The 15,353-nt window shown below is 48.1% G+C and overlaps 1 protein-coding gene across 6 annotated transcripts in view; it reads left to right on the top strand.

The window, feature by feature from the left end:
* trioa (trio Rho guanine nucleotide exchange factor a) overlaps window positions 1-15,353 on the top strand; it is a 120,123-nt gene that overhangs the window by 46,382 nt on the left and 58,388 nt on the right. For all 6 annotated transcript variants that reach the window (XM_076301822.1, XM_076301820.1, XM_076301819.1 and 3 more), the window contains 3 exons: window positions 5,951-6,025; window positions 9,373-9,487; window positions 13,838-14,030. In XM_076301822.1, the coding sequence (XP_076157937.1) occupies window positions 5,951-6,025; window positions 9,373-9,487; window positions 13,838-14,030 (383 nt within the window). The remainder of the gene's footprint in view (window positions 1-5,950; window positions 6,026-9,372; window positions 9,488-13,837; window positions 14,031-15,353) is intronic.

Here is a 15,353-nt window from a genome sequence, read left to right as displayed (position 1 = left end):
ACCAGCAACCACCACAAATGGAAATTCAATTCTCTGGGAAACACTGGCATGGCTACAAAAAGCAGCTCAAAATCACTTTTCTGCAACACTCAAGGCATCAAGGAGTAAGATTCATTCACTGTCTAGTTCTGTTGCTGTTACAGTGGGCTGATGCAGCTGGTTGTGCAACATTTGTGTCCTCCACTCATCCTCAGGATCGTGTGGCTTCAAAAAGCAGCTCAAAATCACTTTTCTGCAACACCAGCACTCCTTCCCTCCCCTCCTTTTTTTGCGCCACCTCGGCTTTAAGTGCTCTTGATCTGCATTTAGCTCTTAATCCACTTTTTATGCGCTCCGTCTCCTCCACCTAGTCCTCCATCTTTCTTCTTCTTCTGTCTCCCTTTTTCCGCCGTCTTGTACACTGTCACTAGAACTTATGACTGGCAAGAAGCTAGCGTTAGTGTTGCATTGCATCATGTGAAAGTCACTCCAGGTATTTCACTTCTGTTTGACATCTTAATACACCAGCTGAAGGGAAAAGTGTGTGTGTGTGTGTGTGTGTGTGTGTGTGTGTTTGTGTGAGAGGAAGGTTAAGCCTGTCCACGCGTTGACCCAGATGGCCAGCTGCTCTTTGGACCTCCTAGGGTCACTGGGAGGGTGAGGGGGGTATTTCCTGTCTTCTCGTGTTCTCCTCTGTCCATCCCTGTTAGCACTCTTGTTGGTGTGTTGCCGTGTGTGGGGTAAGGGGTGAGTGATTAGCTTAGGAGTGTGTGCGTGCATGTTCTCAATGGGTCACTGATCTTCTTGAACCTTCACCCTCCCTCTTAAAGACAGACCGTGTGTCTGTGTGTGTCTGTGTGTTGGTTGTTGGGGGTCAGGGCTCTACAGTGCCCCCATTTCACTCGCACATGCGAGTAAAAATGATGCCGTGCGAGTGCAAAAAAATATTTAGGCGCACTGGTGCGAATGACTTCTAACCATGTCAATGTTTGTCTACAAAATACACCGCAACATCGAGAAACATTACTGGTGCAAACCATAGAATCACGTCGCGAATGCAGCATAAAAACTACACCTCCCATCAACGTTTCGCGTTGCGACTCGCTAGTAGTTGCTTCTATCAAATCCAAGAGTGTGCAGACAAAGCGGAAAGTTAGACTAGCCAGCCAAGATGCAAAGATTGAATAAATTAGTTCTTCTATCCACCAAATTCATTGGATATAGGAGGAACAGGATGAGATTCTGAGAATGCAGTGAGAGAAGGAAAGGTAACCTAACATGCCTTTTAGCCCAGTTGACGTACAGTATTGGCTGCAATATGCAAAATATAGCTGTAGCGAACCGGCACAAAAGTAGCCTCCTGTAATACTCCCATTTTATTCAAAGGTAGAACGCTACTGACGACTCTAGGCTTCCACGCATGCTTGTTTGTTTACACCGAATACAAGCTGAAGTGCAAAACGAAAGTAGGCCTAACGTTTGCCTACTGCCCCCATCAATGCAGATATTTCAAATAAAAACTAAAAGTATAAAACATATATCCTTGATTAGCCTATGTTGGGTTTTGTGGAAGAGAAAATGGACTGTTTTAGTAGTAGTATTAGGCAGTATGCAGTCAGATAGGTCACCATGGGCATATTTGGATTAGCTACAGATGGATTCACAAATAAATAAATTAGCCTACATTTGGCAGGATACTTGATATACAGGCTAAATGCAAATATGGCAATGTATTATATTATTTTACATTAACAAAATGTAGGAAAATAGAACAGACTGAAAATAAAGTAGGCACTGATCCCTTAAAAATCCAGTTTCCTGTAACCTAAATGTTGTCAGTCATTCTTAATATTCGCAATTGGTGCACTGGCATGTTTAACTGTTAGCTGCAGTATAATGTTAGATTATGTGTAAGTTAAGTACAGAACTGACTGTGCGCCCAAATTTTTGTCCGTGCTCCTACATTTTTTAACTTGGGCGCACAAGTGCTCCTGGAAATTTTTTTTAGTGTAGAGCCCTGGGGGTGATGTGGACTACATGGGTGGTTGTGCTCAGAGATTCTGTCACAGCTTTGTGACATGTTTACATGAAAATGCACTTGTGTGGAGAGAAGGAGTGTATATGTGTGTGTAAGAATCTGTGTTAGTTTTGGTACACGTGTCCACACTGGTCTGTGTGTGTGTGTGTGTGTGTGTGTGTGTGTGTGTGTGATTGCATAGATCAGAGAATGTGATGATGGGCAACAGGGGAAAAATCCTTTGAACAGCACAGTGCTGCTGTTGCTGTCCTTGACAGACACACACACACACACACACACACACACACACACAGGCAATTTACTGCTGGACAGCTTCATGTGGAGCGAGGGGGAGATTGCCTGGTGGGGGTTGAGTGGAATGTGAATGTGCTGTATGAATGCTGAGGGTTTTCAACAGGCCACTCCTCACAGTGTGTGGATCAGCGGCATACTCTGCTGCTGCTCAGGCGTGGGCGTGCCTCTTGTTTGACCATATGGTTATAACACTGTGTGTGTGTGTGTGTGTGTGTGTGTGTGTGTGTGTGTGTGTGTGTGTGTGTGTGTGTGTGTGTGTGTGTGTGTGTGTGTGTGTGTGTGTGTGTGTGTGTGTGTGTGTGTGTGTGTGTGTGTGTGTGTGTGTGTGTGTGTGTGTGTGTGTGTGTGTGTGTGTGTGTGTGTGTGTGTGTGTGTGTGTGTGTGTGTGTGTGTGTGTGTGTGTGTGTGTGTGTGTGTGTGTGTATCTGTAGGCAGCTGCTGCCGGCCTGTCGGCACTCTCTCTCAGCTGTCTCCGGCAGTGACGGACACTCACACAGCTGGGTGGCCTTGCTGTACGCTGTGCCACACACACACACACACACACACACATGAATATACAAACACTGAAATCTCTCCTTCCTTCTACTCCCCCACCCCCAAACCTCACACTCTCCTCCCTCTTCCGTCTCCGCCCTGTCTACTTCTCTATGGTATTCATTACCACCCCTTTTCTCCTGTTTTGACTTCCTCCTCTCCATTCCCTCTAAACACTCCAGCAAAAATGGACGCTCGGGCCGGACGGCCCTCTTACTTGTTGCTGCACAGCCAGCCTACATGCCAGCATCAAAATTAATTGCCCTTTTTGCCCCAGCAGCCAGGGTGCCCGACCACCATGTGTGTGTACATGCATAAGCAGCTCGACTAGACTAGATAAACTGATTAGGATTAAAGCTGTTGGTCTATGACTAGGGAGAGGCTATGCGCTATGAAGATGGATTTATTGGCAGGCAGACAGACATGTCTGCAGTAAGGGGATAGAGAAGGGATCCCTGGTCCTGTCGGCTGATCTGCGTGTGACTCGTACCTCAGATGTGAATCAGTGAGGGATTCGGAAGGATCATGTTTGTTTTGGGTCAAACATGGCGTCCCCCCAGAAGCGAGACGGGATTTATCCTAGGAGTCCCCTGAGCAGCCTCGATAGCCTGCAAGCCTTGTGTGTGTGATGTGTGATTCATGCTGTGTGTGTGTGTGTGTGCGCGCATGTATGTTGTATGTGCTCTGGGACTGATTGACTTACTGACTCATAGGCCATGTGTTTTGCTGTGTGATTCATGCAGTGTGCGTGTGTGTGTGTGTGTGTTGTCCTATAGGATGTTTGGAGTAGATGGTGTATGGCTGTCCATGTTTTGAGTCAGTGAGGAAGTCTCTCTGGAAAAAATAAATCTATTGGCTGCATTGTGTTAAGATTGACAATACATGACACTCTGTGGCCAACACAGGATGCAGTCTCATATGAAAACTATTACACCAGATCACATGAACCCACAGACCCAGCAATCACACACACACACACACACACACACACACACACACACACACACACACACACACACACTCCGTAAACACAATCACTGCTCTTGTGTGTCTGCCCCCTACTGTTAGGCTGGTTGATGTGCTTCCCTGGAAAGAGCGAGTAGAGTTGCAAAACATTTTTTTTTTCTCTTTCCTTGTTTTTCCTCGCACTCTGTTTTCAAATCTCTCTCTCTCAGTTCATCCATCTCTCCCAGGGACTTGGTTATTTCTCTTCACCATCTCAGTATTTTTAAATTGCCGTTGACGGGAACATTGTCTCCTGAATTTCACACTCCACGGTTCCCAGTTCCGGGATGCCAGGGGACAGAACTCGTTGATTAGCACCATGGCTGTTCTCAATGTTCTTCAGCCGGTTCCACAGAGCAAGCCAGCTAGCCTGGAGAACAAGCACTGCATTAAAATGAGAATGTGTGTGTATGTTTGTCTTTGTACACACACACACACAGACTCTCTGTCTCTCTACCTCACTCTTTTTTCACCTTGCTTGTCCTCTCTAGCTTTTTTCTTCTCCCACTTCACCACTTCACTCTTCTCTCTATCTCTCTCTCTCTATATATATATATATATATATATATATATATATATATATATATATATTTCTCTCTCTTTCTTTCATTCTCTCTATCTCTCTCTCTCCCTTTCTATCCCCCTTCCCCCTCTGCCTCTCTTGTGTGTGTTGTGTCCAGTTCTGGTTGATTACTGGAGGCCTTGGCCGGGGGGGGGGTGTGGTGGGAAGTGGTCCGGCCCGTTGTTATGATTGGACTTAGGCGGCGTTTGTACGCGCCGTGGTTTTGTTGTGATGGCAGCGCTCCGGCTGCCGACGGAGGAGGAGGAGAGGGAGGAGGAGGAGGAGGAGGAGGAGGACGGCCACAGCACCCATGGGAACCCAGCTCTGTCCCGGCCACGGAGGTCTGGCTCCGACGCTCCGACGCTGGGGCTTCCCGTCAGAGCAATCGAGCAAGGACCGCCTCAGGCCTCATGGGGGCAGTAGAAGGCACAAAGAGAGAGGGAAGGAACAGAGCCAGAGAGAGAGAGAGAGAGAGAGGGAGAGAGAGAGAGATCAAGGAAGTGGGTGAGAGTGGAGGTGTGCGTGGGTGTGTTTGCAAACGGCAGCATTACGGGCATTAGAAGTTCACCGTGGTCGCCGGTTAGAAGCGAAAAGGTTACACTTGTTTGAGTTGTATAATGAGGACATTCTTGTGGTGTTGGAGTGAAGTGTGTGTGTGTGTGTGTGTGTGTGTGTGTGTGGTTAGGGAGGATAGCTACTGAGAAGAAGAAAGGGAGTGAAGAAAATGCAAAAAAGAGAGGAAAGATGGTTGGATGGAAAGAGAGAGGTGTGTGAAAACAGCTGCAGCAGCAGTGTGAGGTGCTGTGACACCACAGAGCGATGACACCTTCGGGAAGATGACAGATGACATCATCTCTCTCTCTCTCTCTCTCTGACACACACTCACACACACATACTCACACACACACACTCTCCCTCCCCCTCTCACTGTCCCTTTTTTGTCACTGTTTTGTAAGGCTTCATCTTGACAATGAAGTGGCCTTTAAAATGGTGGCCTCTCTCATATTGATGTTCTCGGGAGAGTAGTATATCAGACGCTGCGCATCTAGAAAACGCCCTGCTTTGTTCCTGTACAGCAGAGAGAGAAAGAGAGAGGGGGAGATAACTGACAGGAGCTGATTGGCCTTCATCTCAGCCAGATGCCAGCCACATCTGGGCCAAAGTACGGCCAGTGATGGCAGCGATACCAAATCTAAGAGAGACAGAAAGAGCAGTGAAACACCCCTCTCCCTTCCTCTCTATCTGTCTGTCAGTCTTTCTCTCTTTCACTCACTCTCTCTCTCTCTCTCCTTTTCAGCCCTCTCCTCTCATCCCTTCATTGTAATTGCCATGGAGACGCACGTTGCTCGGTCGGCTTCAGTATTGATCCGCCGCTGATGGGATGTGAACCGTGGAGGCACTCTGTTGCCACGGCTTACCCAGCGTCCCTCTGCGGGGCGTTGCTACGGCGACCTTGTGTGCTTACGCTGTTGTGCTGCTGTAGATGGTGTGTGTGTGTGTACACGTGTGTAATGTTCCTCTGTGTTTGCACCTTGCAGGTTTCAGAAGGAACGAAGAGATGAAGGCTATGGAGGTGCTGCCAATCCTGAAAGAGAAAGTGGCCTACCTGTCAGGTAATGCAACACACACACACACACACACACACACACACACACACACACACACACACACACACTCATCCTTACATGCATACATGCATGAATAAACACGCAACCACACAAATAGTGGTAGTTACGCACTGACTGTCTCACTGTATGGCCTTTGCGTAGAAACACAGACACTTTAAAGCAGCAAACCTTGCACACATACAGACATGCACTAGGCATGCAGCCAGTATTGAACAGGCATATAGCAAATCCTGCAGATACTGTAGTCTATGCGCATGTGTGTGTGGTGCACACATCCATTTTCGGTAGGTTTTGGCACGCGATCACATGTGCACACTCCCATGCTGTTTGAGGGCTCCTCTTACATGGGCTTCCTGGCCCTGGTCACAGGCGTGGCCCAGCTGCCACAGCAGACCCAAGGCTGCACCATATACCCCAACACACACACACACACACACACACACAAACCCTCCATCCCTGCTCACACACTGACTGGCTCTGAGGCTACCGTTGGTCTACCCGTTAACTCTCTCACACACACACACACACACACACACACACACACGCTTACTGATGCACGCACACACACAGAAACATAAGTACATGCACACACATGTACACACACCTAGACTCGTATGTCGTGTAACCTCACAGAGACCTTTGGGAAGCCGTGGCCTACTGGTTAGCGCTTCGGACTTGAAGCTGGAGGGTTGCCGGTTTGAATCCCGACCAGTAGGAACGGCTGAAGTGCCCTTGAGCAAGGCACCTCACTGCTCCCCGAGCACTGCTGTAGCAGGCAGCTCACTGCGTCGGGATTAGTGTGTGCTTCACCTCACTGTGTGTTTCACTAATTCACAGATTGGGATAAATGCAGAGACCAAATTTCCCTCACGGCATCAAAAGAGTATATATACTATACTTATACCTACATGGGCATGAAATCCAGACACACACACACACACAGACACACACACTAACGCTGATGCGTGCGGGCACACACACAGAAACATAAATACATGCGCACACATGTACACACACCTAGACTCTTGTAGATGTGGTGTAACTTCCGAGACTTACATGGACATGGACACACACACACACACACACACACACACACACACACACACAGTGAGCCCTCTCCCCTCCAGCGGGCGTGCTGTTATTGAAGCCCCTGCGCCGTGGCTCCGGTGGGGCTCTGGATTATTTGGCCAGGGCTGTAAAAACATTACCCCGCGCTTTTGTGCTCCCAGTCCCCACGGCCACACAATGGCCAGCATTATGTGCTCTCCCTCTCTCTCTCTCGCTCTCTACATTTTGCTCTCCCACTCTTTCTCTCCCTTTCTCTTCCTCTCTATCTCTCTCTCTCTATCTCTCTATCTATTTATCTAGCTATCTAGCCATCTCTTTTTCTCCCTACCCCATTTGACTCTCTCTCTTCTCTCTCTATCTCAGTCTCTTCATTATTGTCTTTCTCTCTCTCTCTCTCGTTTTTTTCTATCTGCCTCTGTTGCGCTCTCCTCTCTCCTCTCCTCTCCTCTCCTCTCTCCTCTCCTCTCCTCTCCTCTCTCCTCTCCTCTCCTCTCTCCTCTCCTCTCCTCTCCTCTCCCCTCCTCCTCCAAGTCCTGGGAATTGCAGAGAAGAATAAGTGCTGTGCCATGCTCTTACTCGGCTCTTTTCTGTCATCTTCACTTCCTTCAGCTGCGTTGTTCTGTTCTTTCTCTCACTCTACTCCACTGCTCTGTCTCTCCCACTCTACTCCTGCCTTGTTCTTTTTTGTCATGGTCTGTGTTTGACCTCTTCTGCATTGTGTAAGCTACATCTCTCTCTCTCTCTCAATCTCTTTCATTCTCTTGAACTCACTCACTCACTTTCATTGGCTTATCACTTCAACAACCCCCCCCCCCAATCCAATTCAAGGTCGGTGTACTACACACCTCCAATATTTACAACCTTGGCTGCTGGGTTTCCATAGCGATGAGTTACTGTCACTCAATGCATCCCTTGTCCACTGCGGCCAGGTAATTGGTGGAGGACACAAAAGTGCAGCACGGCCCATGGAAACAGTCACCAACGCTGGCCGAACGATGGAAGGGTGGCGGTGTCGGACCCCTTCCCCCTCTCCTTCCCTCCGCCCCTCCCCTTTTGTCACAGCTATAATTCTTCCTGTTTTTTTTTTCTTTTCATCTTTTTTTTTCTGTTCTTCTTGCCAGAGGGATAAGGGCTGTGATCCTATTAACTGTGGACTCAATTAGCAAGGTTCAGCACTCTGCAGTTCAGTGAAAAATCCTCCACTGATATTCCCTGCAGAGCTGCTCTGCAGTGGCAGGCAACACACACACACACACACACACACACACACACACACGGTCACACCCACTCACACCAGCCAAAGAACTCAACTGGTGAAGGTAACACACACACACACACACACACACACATCAGCCATACTACCATGCATGCACCCATAAACACACCCTCCTTTGTCTTACTCTTTGGTTGCATCATTGCTGGAAATTGGGACAAAAGAGGAAATAAGGAGAATTGAAAACCCAGGCTTTGGTGTTTGAGGCTTTGTTGATGTAAATGTGTCTAACAACTCTGGTCACAGGACTGTCACAATTTGAGGTGATGACATGTAAGCTCTTGCCAGTGGGAGCGCTGTCGCAAACATCTGCTCTAAGGTTGTGAATCTGCTCCAGGAGATGGTGAAGGCTCCTGTCTGTAAGAGTATTGAAGTGTGTGTGTGTTTGTGTGTATGTGTGTGAGACAAACACACTTAAATGAGCTAACATGAAACGCATGACTCTTACCCTGAACACACAAAGCTGCCACGCAGAAGCATGTGAACTTTCCCAAACATGTTGAGACTTGGGAGACATTCTGACACGCATTCACACAAACACACTGAGAGAGAACTTTGATGTGCCACTAAAAATAGATCAACACACACACGCACCACAAATGAAATGCACATAAATAATTATCCAACCTAAAAAACAGATTCAGCCTCTTACTGTATACCTTCATTCTCCTAAAATTTGCTGGGGAAAACGCACACAAGCACACACACACACACTTCAATACTCTTACAGACAGGAGCAGTGTTTCCCATACGTTAACTAATCTGTGGTGGGCAATGAGAAACACTGTGCAAAAAAAGAGATTCACTGTCAGAGATTCCTCAAGACCCTGGATAGATGCGCTGCTATCCCCAGCCATTAGAGAGAGCAACTGATTGGTGGGGCATGGGCAAGACGAGCAGGATGGGAAAGAGTTTTGTTGTCAGAAAGTTAGAAAGTTCACGTAAGTAGTGGAGCTTAACGCATTCATTCATTTCCCTCTCCTTCCACCAGGGGGCCGAGACAGACGCGGGGGCCCGGTGCTCACGTTCCCCTCACGCACCAACCACGACCGAATACGGCAGGAGGACCTGCGCCGCCTCATCGCCTACCTCGCCGGCATCCCCAGGTGAGAGTGTGTGTGTGTGTGTGTGTGTGTGTGTGCGTGTGCGTGTGTGTGTGTGTGCGTGTGTGTGTGTGCGCGTGTTGGTGGGGTTGGGTTCACGGGTGGTTGACAGTTTTGTGTCATATTTACATAAAAATGTACTTGTGTGTGTGGGGGAAGGGGTGTATATGTGTGAGGATCTGTGTTCGTATTTGTGAGCCTATACAAAGCTCTAATGCAGTAGCTAGTAATACGCCAACAGTATCATTTCTTAAATGTGTACGTTTCTTTCTGGTGGTGGTGGGTGGGTTGTGGCTGTGGTTCCTTGGATCATCTGTGGCAGCTAGCATGTTTCCAAACTCGCAGAGTTCATAGCAAGTTCTCTCCCTTATGTAATCGTTCAGTCTGTCTGTGCTTGAGTACAAAAAGGATCTCATTTAAGTGTGTTTCCTCGCCCTTCAGTTTACTGAAGCAAACATTAACCCAGATTGCCTGTAATGAAGTGTGTGTGTGTGTGTGTGTTTGTGAGGGAGATGAGATTTCCTGCTCACAGCCTCCTAAATCCTCTCACAGTAAAGCAGGCCGAGCTGTTTTTCCTCCGTCTCGTTTAAACATGGTCTGCTAGCTGCTAAATTATGCATATGCACTAGGCACTCTACACAGTGACAGGGAACACCATGCAGTGGTAGGAACTGGCTGGACCATATGCCGGTTTGAGCCACAGATTTGTGCTTTATGCATTTGAAAAGTGTGTGTGTGTGGCTGTGTGTGTGTTTTGTATGAGTGTGTGTGTGTAAGCACATACTGTAAGTATAACACAACCAATCCCTTGGAGGGTTTTGTAATTACTAGTGAACAAACACACACACACACACGCACACACACACGCACACACACACACACACACACACACACACACACACACACACACAATTGTACACACTTTCACACAAATACTCTCACACACACACTCTTACAGATTTGCTGACCTGTGCTGCCTCATATATAACATCATGGTGGCTTTGGAATTGGTCTCCGAGGTCGATGTCTCTATTTTAATATTGATTCACTGCTCTGAGGAATGAGGGGTACAGCCCTACGGTATATTTGTATTAATTTTCAGCATGGTAAAACCATTATCGCTAATTGCTAGCGCCCATATGTTAATTTCAGCCAACCATTAATTATTTCTGAGACTGCAGTACACAGTCACATCGAAACACACACACTCACACTCACAGAAAAACACAGACGCACATGCAGCCAGGCACACACACACACACACACACACACACACACTCCCTTAGCGGGTTAACTACTGTTTATATTTCCTGCCAAAATAACTAATATCTGTCAGAGCGGGGAGTTGTTAGTGTTTTAGTCTCTCCTGTGTTGAGGCTCACGTGTTCAGTTCAGCGCTGAGCCAGGTGCTCTCCCCCTCCCCTCTGCCCCCTGTTCGCTCCAGCAGTTCGCCAGCTGAGCCGAGCGCAAAGCCCACCTGCCTCTGGTAGTCGTGGGGGCAGAACCCATACATGTTATTGGGTTGCAGCGCTGCTGTGCAGCAATTGTATCATAAACAATGAGGCCGTAAACAGCATCTCCCATCCCCCCTCTCTCTCTCTCTCTCCCGCTCGCTCTTTCTCTCTCGGTCTCTCGCTTGCTATGCACAGAGGTGTCTCTTTATATGTGTGCAGTTGCCCTTGGGGCGGGGGGATGAGCTGGTGGCTGTACCTGCTATGTGTTAAATGAGGGGGTTATATTTGACTCCCTGGCTTCTATCTGTACTGCCAGGTGTTGAGTGCCTCCTCCTCCTTGAGGCTGTAGAATGTAACACCGTGTGCAGCGTTCTGACTGTGCTGTGGTTGTGAGATTTCCACGTTCCCATACCACTAATGAATATGCAAACCCCATTGATGTCAAGATGGCTAATTAGCGAGAGCACATTGTTGTGCATTTTTGTTCTCAAATGAATGCAAGGGAATATTGGCAGCAATCAGTCTACTTAAACTCGGAAGAACAATCAACCAAAGCGGCTCAACACCACAGTTCCACAATTCCAGTTTGACTCGGCCAAACGTTACGACAATAGTGCGAGCTATTAGTCTATCCATGCTGCATTAGTTGATTGTTCTCTGAGTTTATCCATACCACAGCCCTACTCTCAAATGTATTACAGCACAGGAGAGTATTTACTGGATGGCGGTTGGTTGGGAAGGACAGACCTTCCTATATTAAACACAGTGTGCCACTACCCTTTAGAGTTTTGGGTTGTGGCTTTTGGTCTGTGCAGTGCAACACCAGCTGTAGCCTTGCCTGAGTGCTCAGTGGATTGTGATTGTTGGCAGTGCCTGTGGTGGCAGCCGGGGGGGGGGGCGGCGGACTGAGGGGAGCGTGAGGTGGGGGTCTAGTTAGCAGGCTGGTGGGGCTCGACGAAGCCCGTTTTGGTGGCGAGGGAGGGAGCGAGCCAGCGATCGAAAACCAGCGAGCGCAAGAGCGAGGCGGTGCCGGTAACTACAGCAGCGGTGCCTTCAGGCTGGTATGTAGGTTAGTGCGCCCCCTGGGGCCGATGGCTAGCCTACCTCCCGAGAGCCGAGAGTTGACACCTGGCACGCTCAAAGCGAGAAAGAGAGGGATGGATGGAGAGGGAAGAGGGCGGGACGGAGGTAGGGAGGATGTGGGAGAGAGGAAGAGGAAGGGATTTCATAAAGTGAGAGGAAGAGAGCGAGAGAGAGAGAGAAACATGGGCAGCGTGGGCTCGCTTGACAGGGAAAGAAAAGAAAAAAGCTGCATCAGTTTAGCTCCTGCCAACAGCCCTTTCTCCTTTCCTCTTTTCTTTTCATCCCTCTCTCCCAGCCTGGTCCTCTGTGCACCCACACACCAGAGAGAGAGAGAGAGAGAGAGAGAGAGAGAGAGAGAGAGAGAGAGACTCCTAGAGCGAATAGTGTGAGAACAAGCGAGAGTGTGTGTGTCTGTGTTTGTGTGTGTGTAAGCGAGAAAAGACCAAGGGAGAGCCAGCATGTGTGTGTGTGTGTGTGTAAGCGAGCGATCGAGTGAGTGAGGGAGAGGCGGGGTGAGGGAACGAGTGAGCGAGCGTGAGAGTGAGAGGAAGAGAGCTGTAGGAAAACAGAGTGTCGCAGTAACAGAGGCAGGCAGTATCGGTAAGTACTGTGTGCTTGTGTGTTTGTGTGTGCATGTGAGTGTTTATTGTTATTTCTCTCGTTCCTGGGCAGGGTGTGTGTATGTGTTGTATTGTGCGTGGGTGTATGGGGAGCTAGCAACTCCCCTCAGACGAGGCAGCCAGGCAGGGGAACACACAGATGAAAAGAGGAAACATTTTTTCTCTCTCTGTGTCTCTCTACCTTTTGCTCACAGTTACACACTAGAGGTTCTTACAGGATCTGTTGTAACTGTAGTTACATTATAAGGGAACGCAGTAAAATGAATTTTCTTATGATTGGCTACATTTACACAATACTTACATTACATTCATTCATTTAAAAGATGCTGTTGTCTAAAGTGTCTTTAAGCATAGATTTGAACGCACATTGCATCAGTGTGTTTCCTGGGCAGGATTGACTGAAAGAAAAGAATATAATCCGAAGGTGGAATTCTGTCAGTTAGGAATTCTGGAGAGACTTGCAGTAAACACTAGCGGGGAAGCCAGAGTAAACAGCGTGGGAGTTTTCCTGCTCTGGAAACACCCAGCCATCAGCTGTAGGTATGGGCTACACAGAGAGAGAGAGAGAGCTTTGATGTGGCTGTGCTCACGAGAGAGAGAGAGAGAGAGAGAGAGAGAGAGAATCAAATTGATTTGGAATGAATTGGAGCTCCACTCTGCCCCCCCTCCCTCATCTCTCTCCTCTCCCCTCTTCATCAGCAGCAGATAGGCAGCAGGCGTCGCCGTGCGGCTCTCCCACCGCCAACATGGGGGCTAGCGGCATGATGCAATGCAAAAGCGGATCAGATCTCTCTTAATCCTCTCTTTTTTTCCCCCCTCTCTCTCCCGTTCCCTCTCTCTTTCTCGCTGACTCTCACTACATCTCTCTCTCTCTCTCCTATCTATCTCTGTCACTCATTTCTCTAATTCTCTCTCTCTCTCGCTCGCTCACTCACTCTTCTCTGCTCTCGTCTCATCTGTCCGTGCTCTTGTGCTCATCATCTCTCTCTCTCTCCATCTGCACTCATCATCTCTCTCTTCCTCCATCTCTCTCTCTCTCTCTCTCCCCCTGTCATCTCATCCTCTCTCTCCACTCCCCATCCCCTCCCCTCCCTTCCTCCCTCTCTTCCCCATCTTTTCCCCCTCCTCCATCATCCTCTCTCTTCTCTTCTCTCTCTCTCTCTCTCTCTCTCTCTCTCTCTCTCTCTGCGCTCCAGCGAGGATGTGTGTAAACATGGCTTCACGGTCATTGTGGACATGCGCGGCTCCAAGTGGGACTCCATCAAGCCGCTGCTGAAGATCCTGCAGGAGTCCTTCCCCAGCTGCATCCACGTCGCCCTCATCATCAAGCCCGACAACTTCTGGCAGAAGCAGAGGACCAATTTCGGCAGCTCCAAGTTCGAGTTTGAGGTGAGCAGATTCGGTTCGGATTTGTCTGGGATGCTGGATTGCGGGATTTGTGTTTATGATGTTTGGTTGGATTTGACGATGCGTAGGGGGATCAGATGTCAGTATGGCTATACTAAACATTTTTTGATGAAAAGTATAATCTGTGTACAGTGTTGCATGCGAAATCAGAAAGGATGGTTAGTATATTTGATGGTGATTGACAAGTTGAGGCTGATCAGGGATTTCCCGTAGTAGTTAGTAGCTTGTGTAATTTGCTGAACTACTCTGGTTTTAAAGGGTTTGGTTGTGTAAGGGATTGTTCACACTACTTACACTTGATATGCTTATACTGTATATGTACAGTGTCATGGTAACCTGTTTGTCTTAAGTTTTTTTTTTTTTTTTTTTGTTTTTTTTAGTAGCCAGCGTAAAGAAAACTATACACAGCAATGCTACTTAGTGTTTTTGTGCATGCGTTTGTGCTTGTGTGTCTGTGCAGGGCTATGGTGGATTGTCTCTTGCTGCGTAGGTGGACTGTGTGGGTGTTGGTGTTTGGAGGGTGGGCGGTCGCTCGACAAGAGTCGGCTGTGATGAAAGAGCAGCTCTGAAGAGCTGTTCTTTATCTCTCTGTGTGTGTGTGTGTGTGTGTGTGTGTGTGTGTGTGTGTGTGTGTGTATACACGTGCGTGCATGGTGAGCCCATGGCGGACACAGCTACGGTGTTTGTGTGAACTGCTGCCTGTGTTTGTGTGCATCCGCACATAGACCAAAACAGCGTTTGTGTTCATATCTGCGTACTTCTCTGTTTACACGGAGGGATTGTGAGTGTGTGAGTGATAAGCGGACTAATCACCCGTGTTATTGTGTTTGAGCCGCATACAGGAATTTGGCCAGAGGGTCCACATCCCTGAGGAATGGCTAAAGGGTTGGGGTGGGGGGTTGCAGGGAATGGGCTTGGCATTCCTGCATAGTCGGAATAGCTGCTGGCGGATCACATCCGGAAACACTGAGGAAGGCCAATGGTTCCTTGCGCACCGCTTGCATTTCAGATGTTTAACGTTACAAGCAATTCCGAAACTGTCAGAAAACCCTCCCCCGCAAATTATCCTTTGAATTCAGAAGGATGTTATGTGCTCACAGTTGCAGTTTGTTTACTTTTATTATTGTTTTATCATACCCAAGCTATAAGAAACCATATTCAAGGAAAGCAGCTTCGAGTCTGCTTGCAGAAAATATGAACTTTTCTTAAGAAGCAAGAAAGCACATGTGTACGTACTGTGAGTGACTTCTGTTCTTGTTCACTAATGTGTGTTAATATTGATGCTTAAAACAACCTTGAATAGGC

The sequence above is a fragment of the Alosa pseudoharengus genome, unplaced genomic scaffold (assembly GCF_046254945.1).
Source record: "Alosa pseudoharengus isolate Yale_2024_CS ecotype anadromous, Long Island Sound unplaced genomic scaffold, YU_APseudo_1.1 YU_APseudo_1.1_scf_23, whole genome shotgun sequence".
In the NCBI taxonomy this organism is placed as follows: domain Eukaryota; kingdom Metazoa; phylum Chordata; class Actinopteri; order Clupeiformes; family Clupeidae; genus Alosa; species Alosa pseudoharengus.
This window is presented reverse-complemented; position numbering and strand designations above follow the sequence as displayed.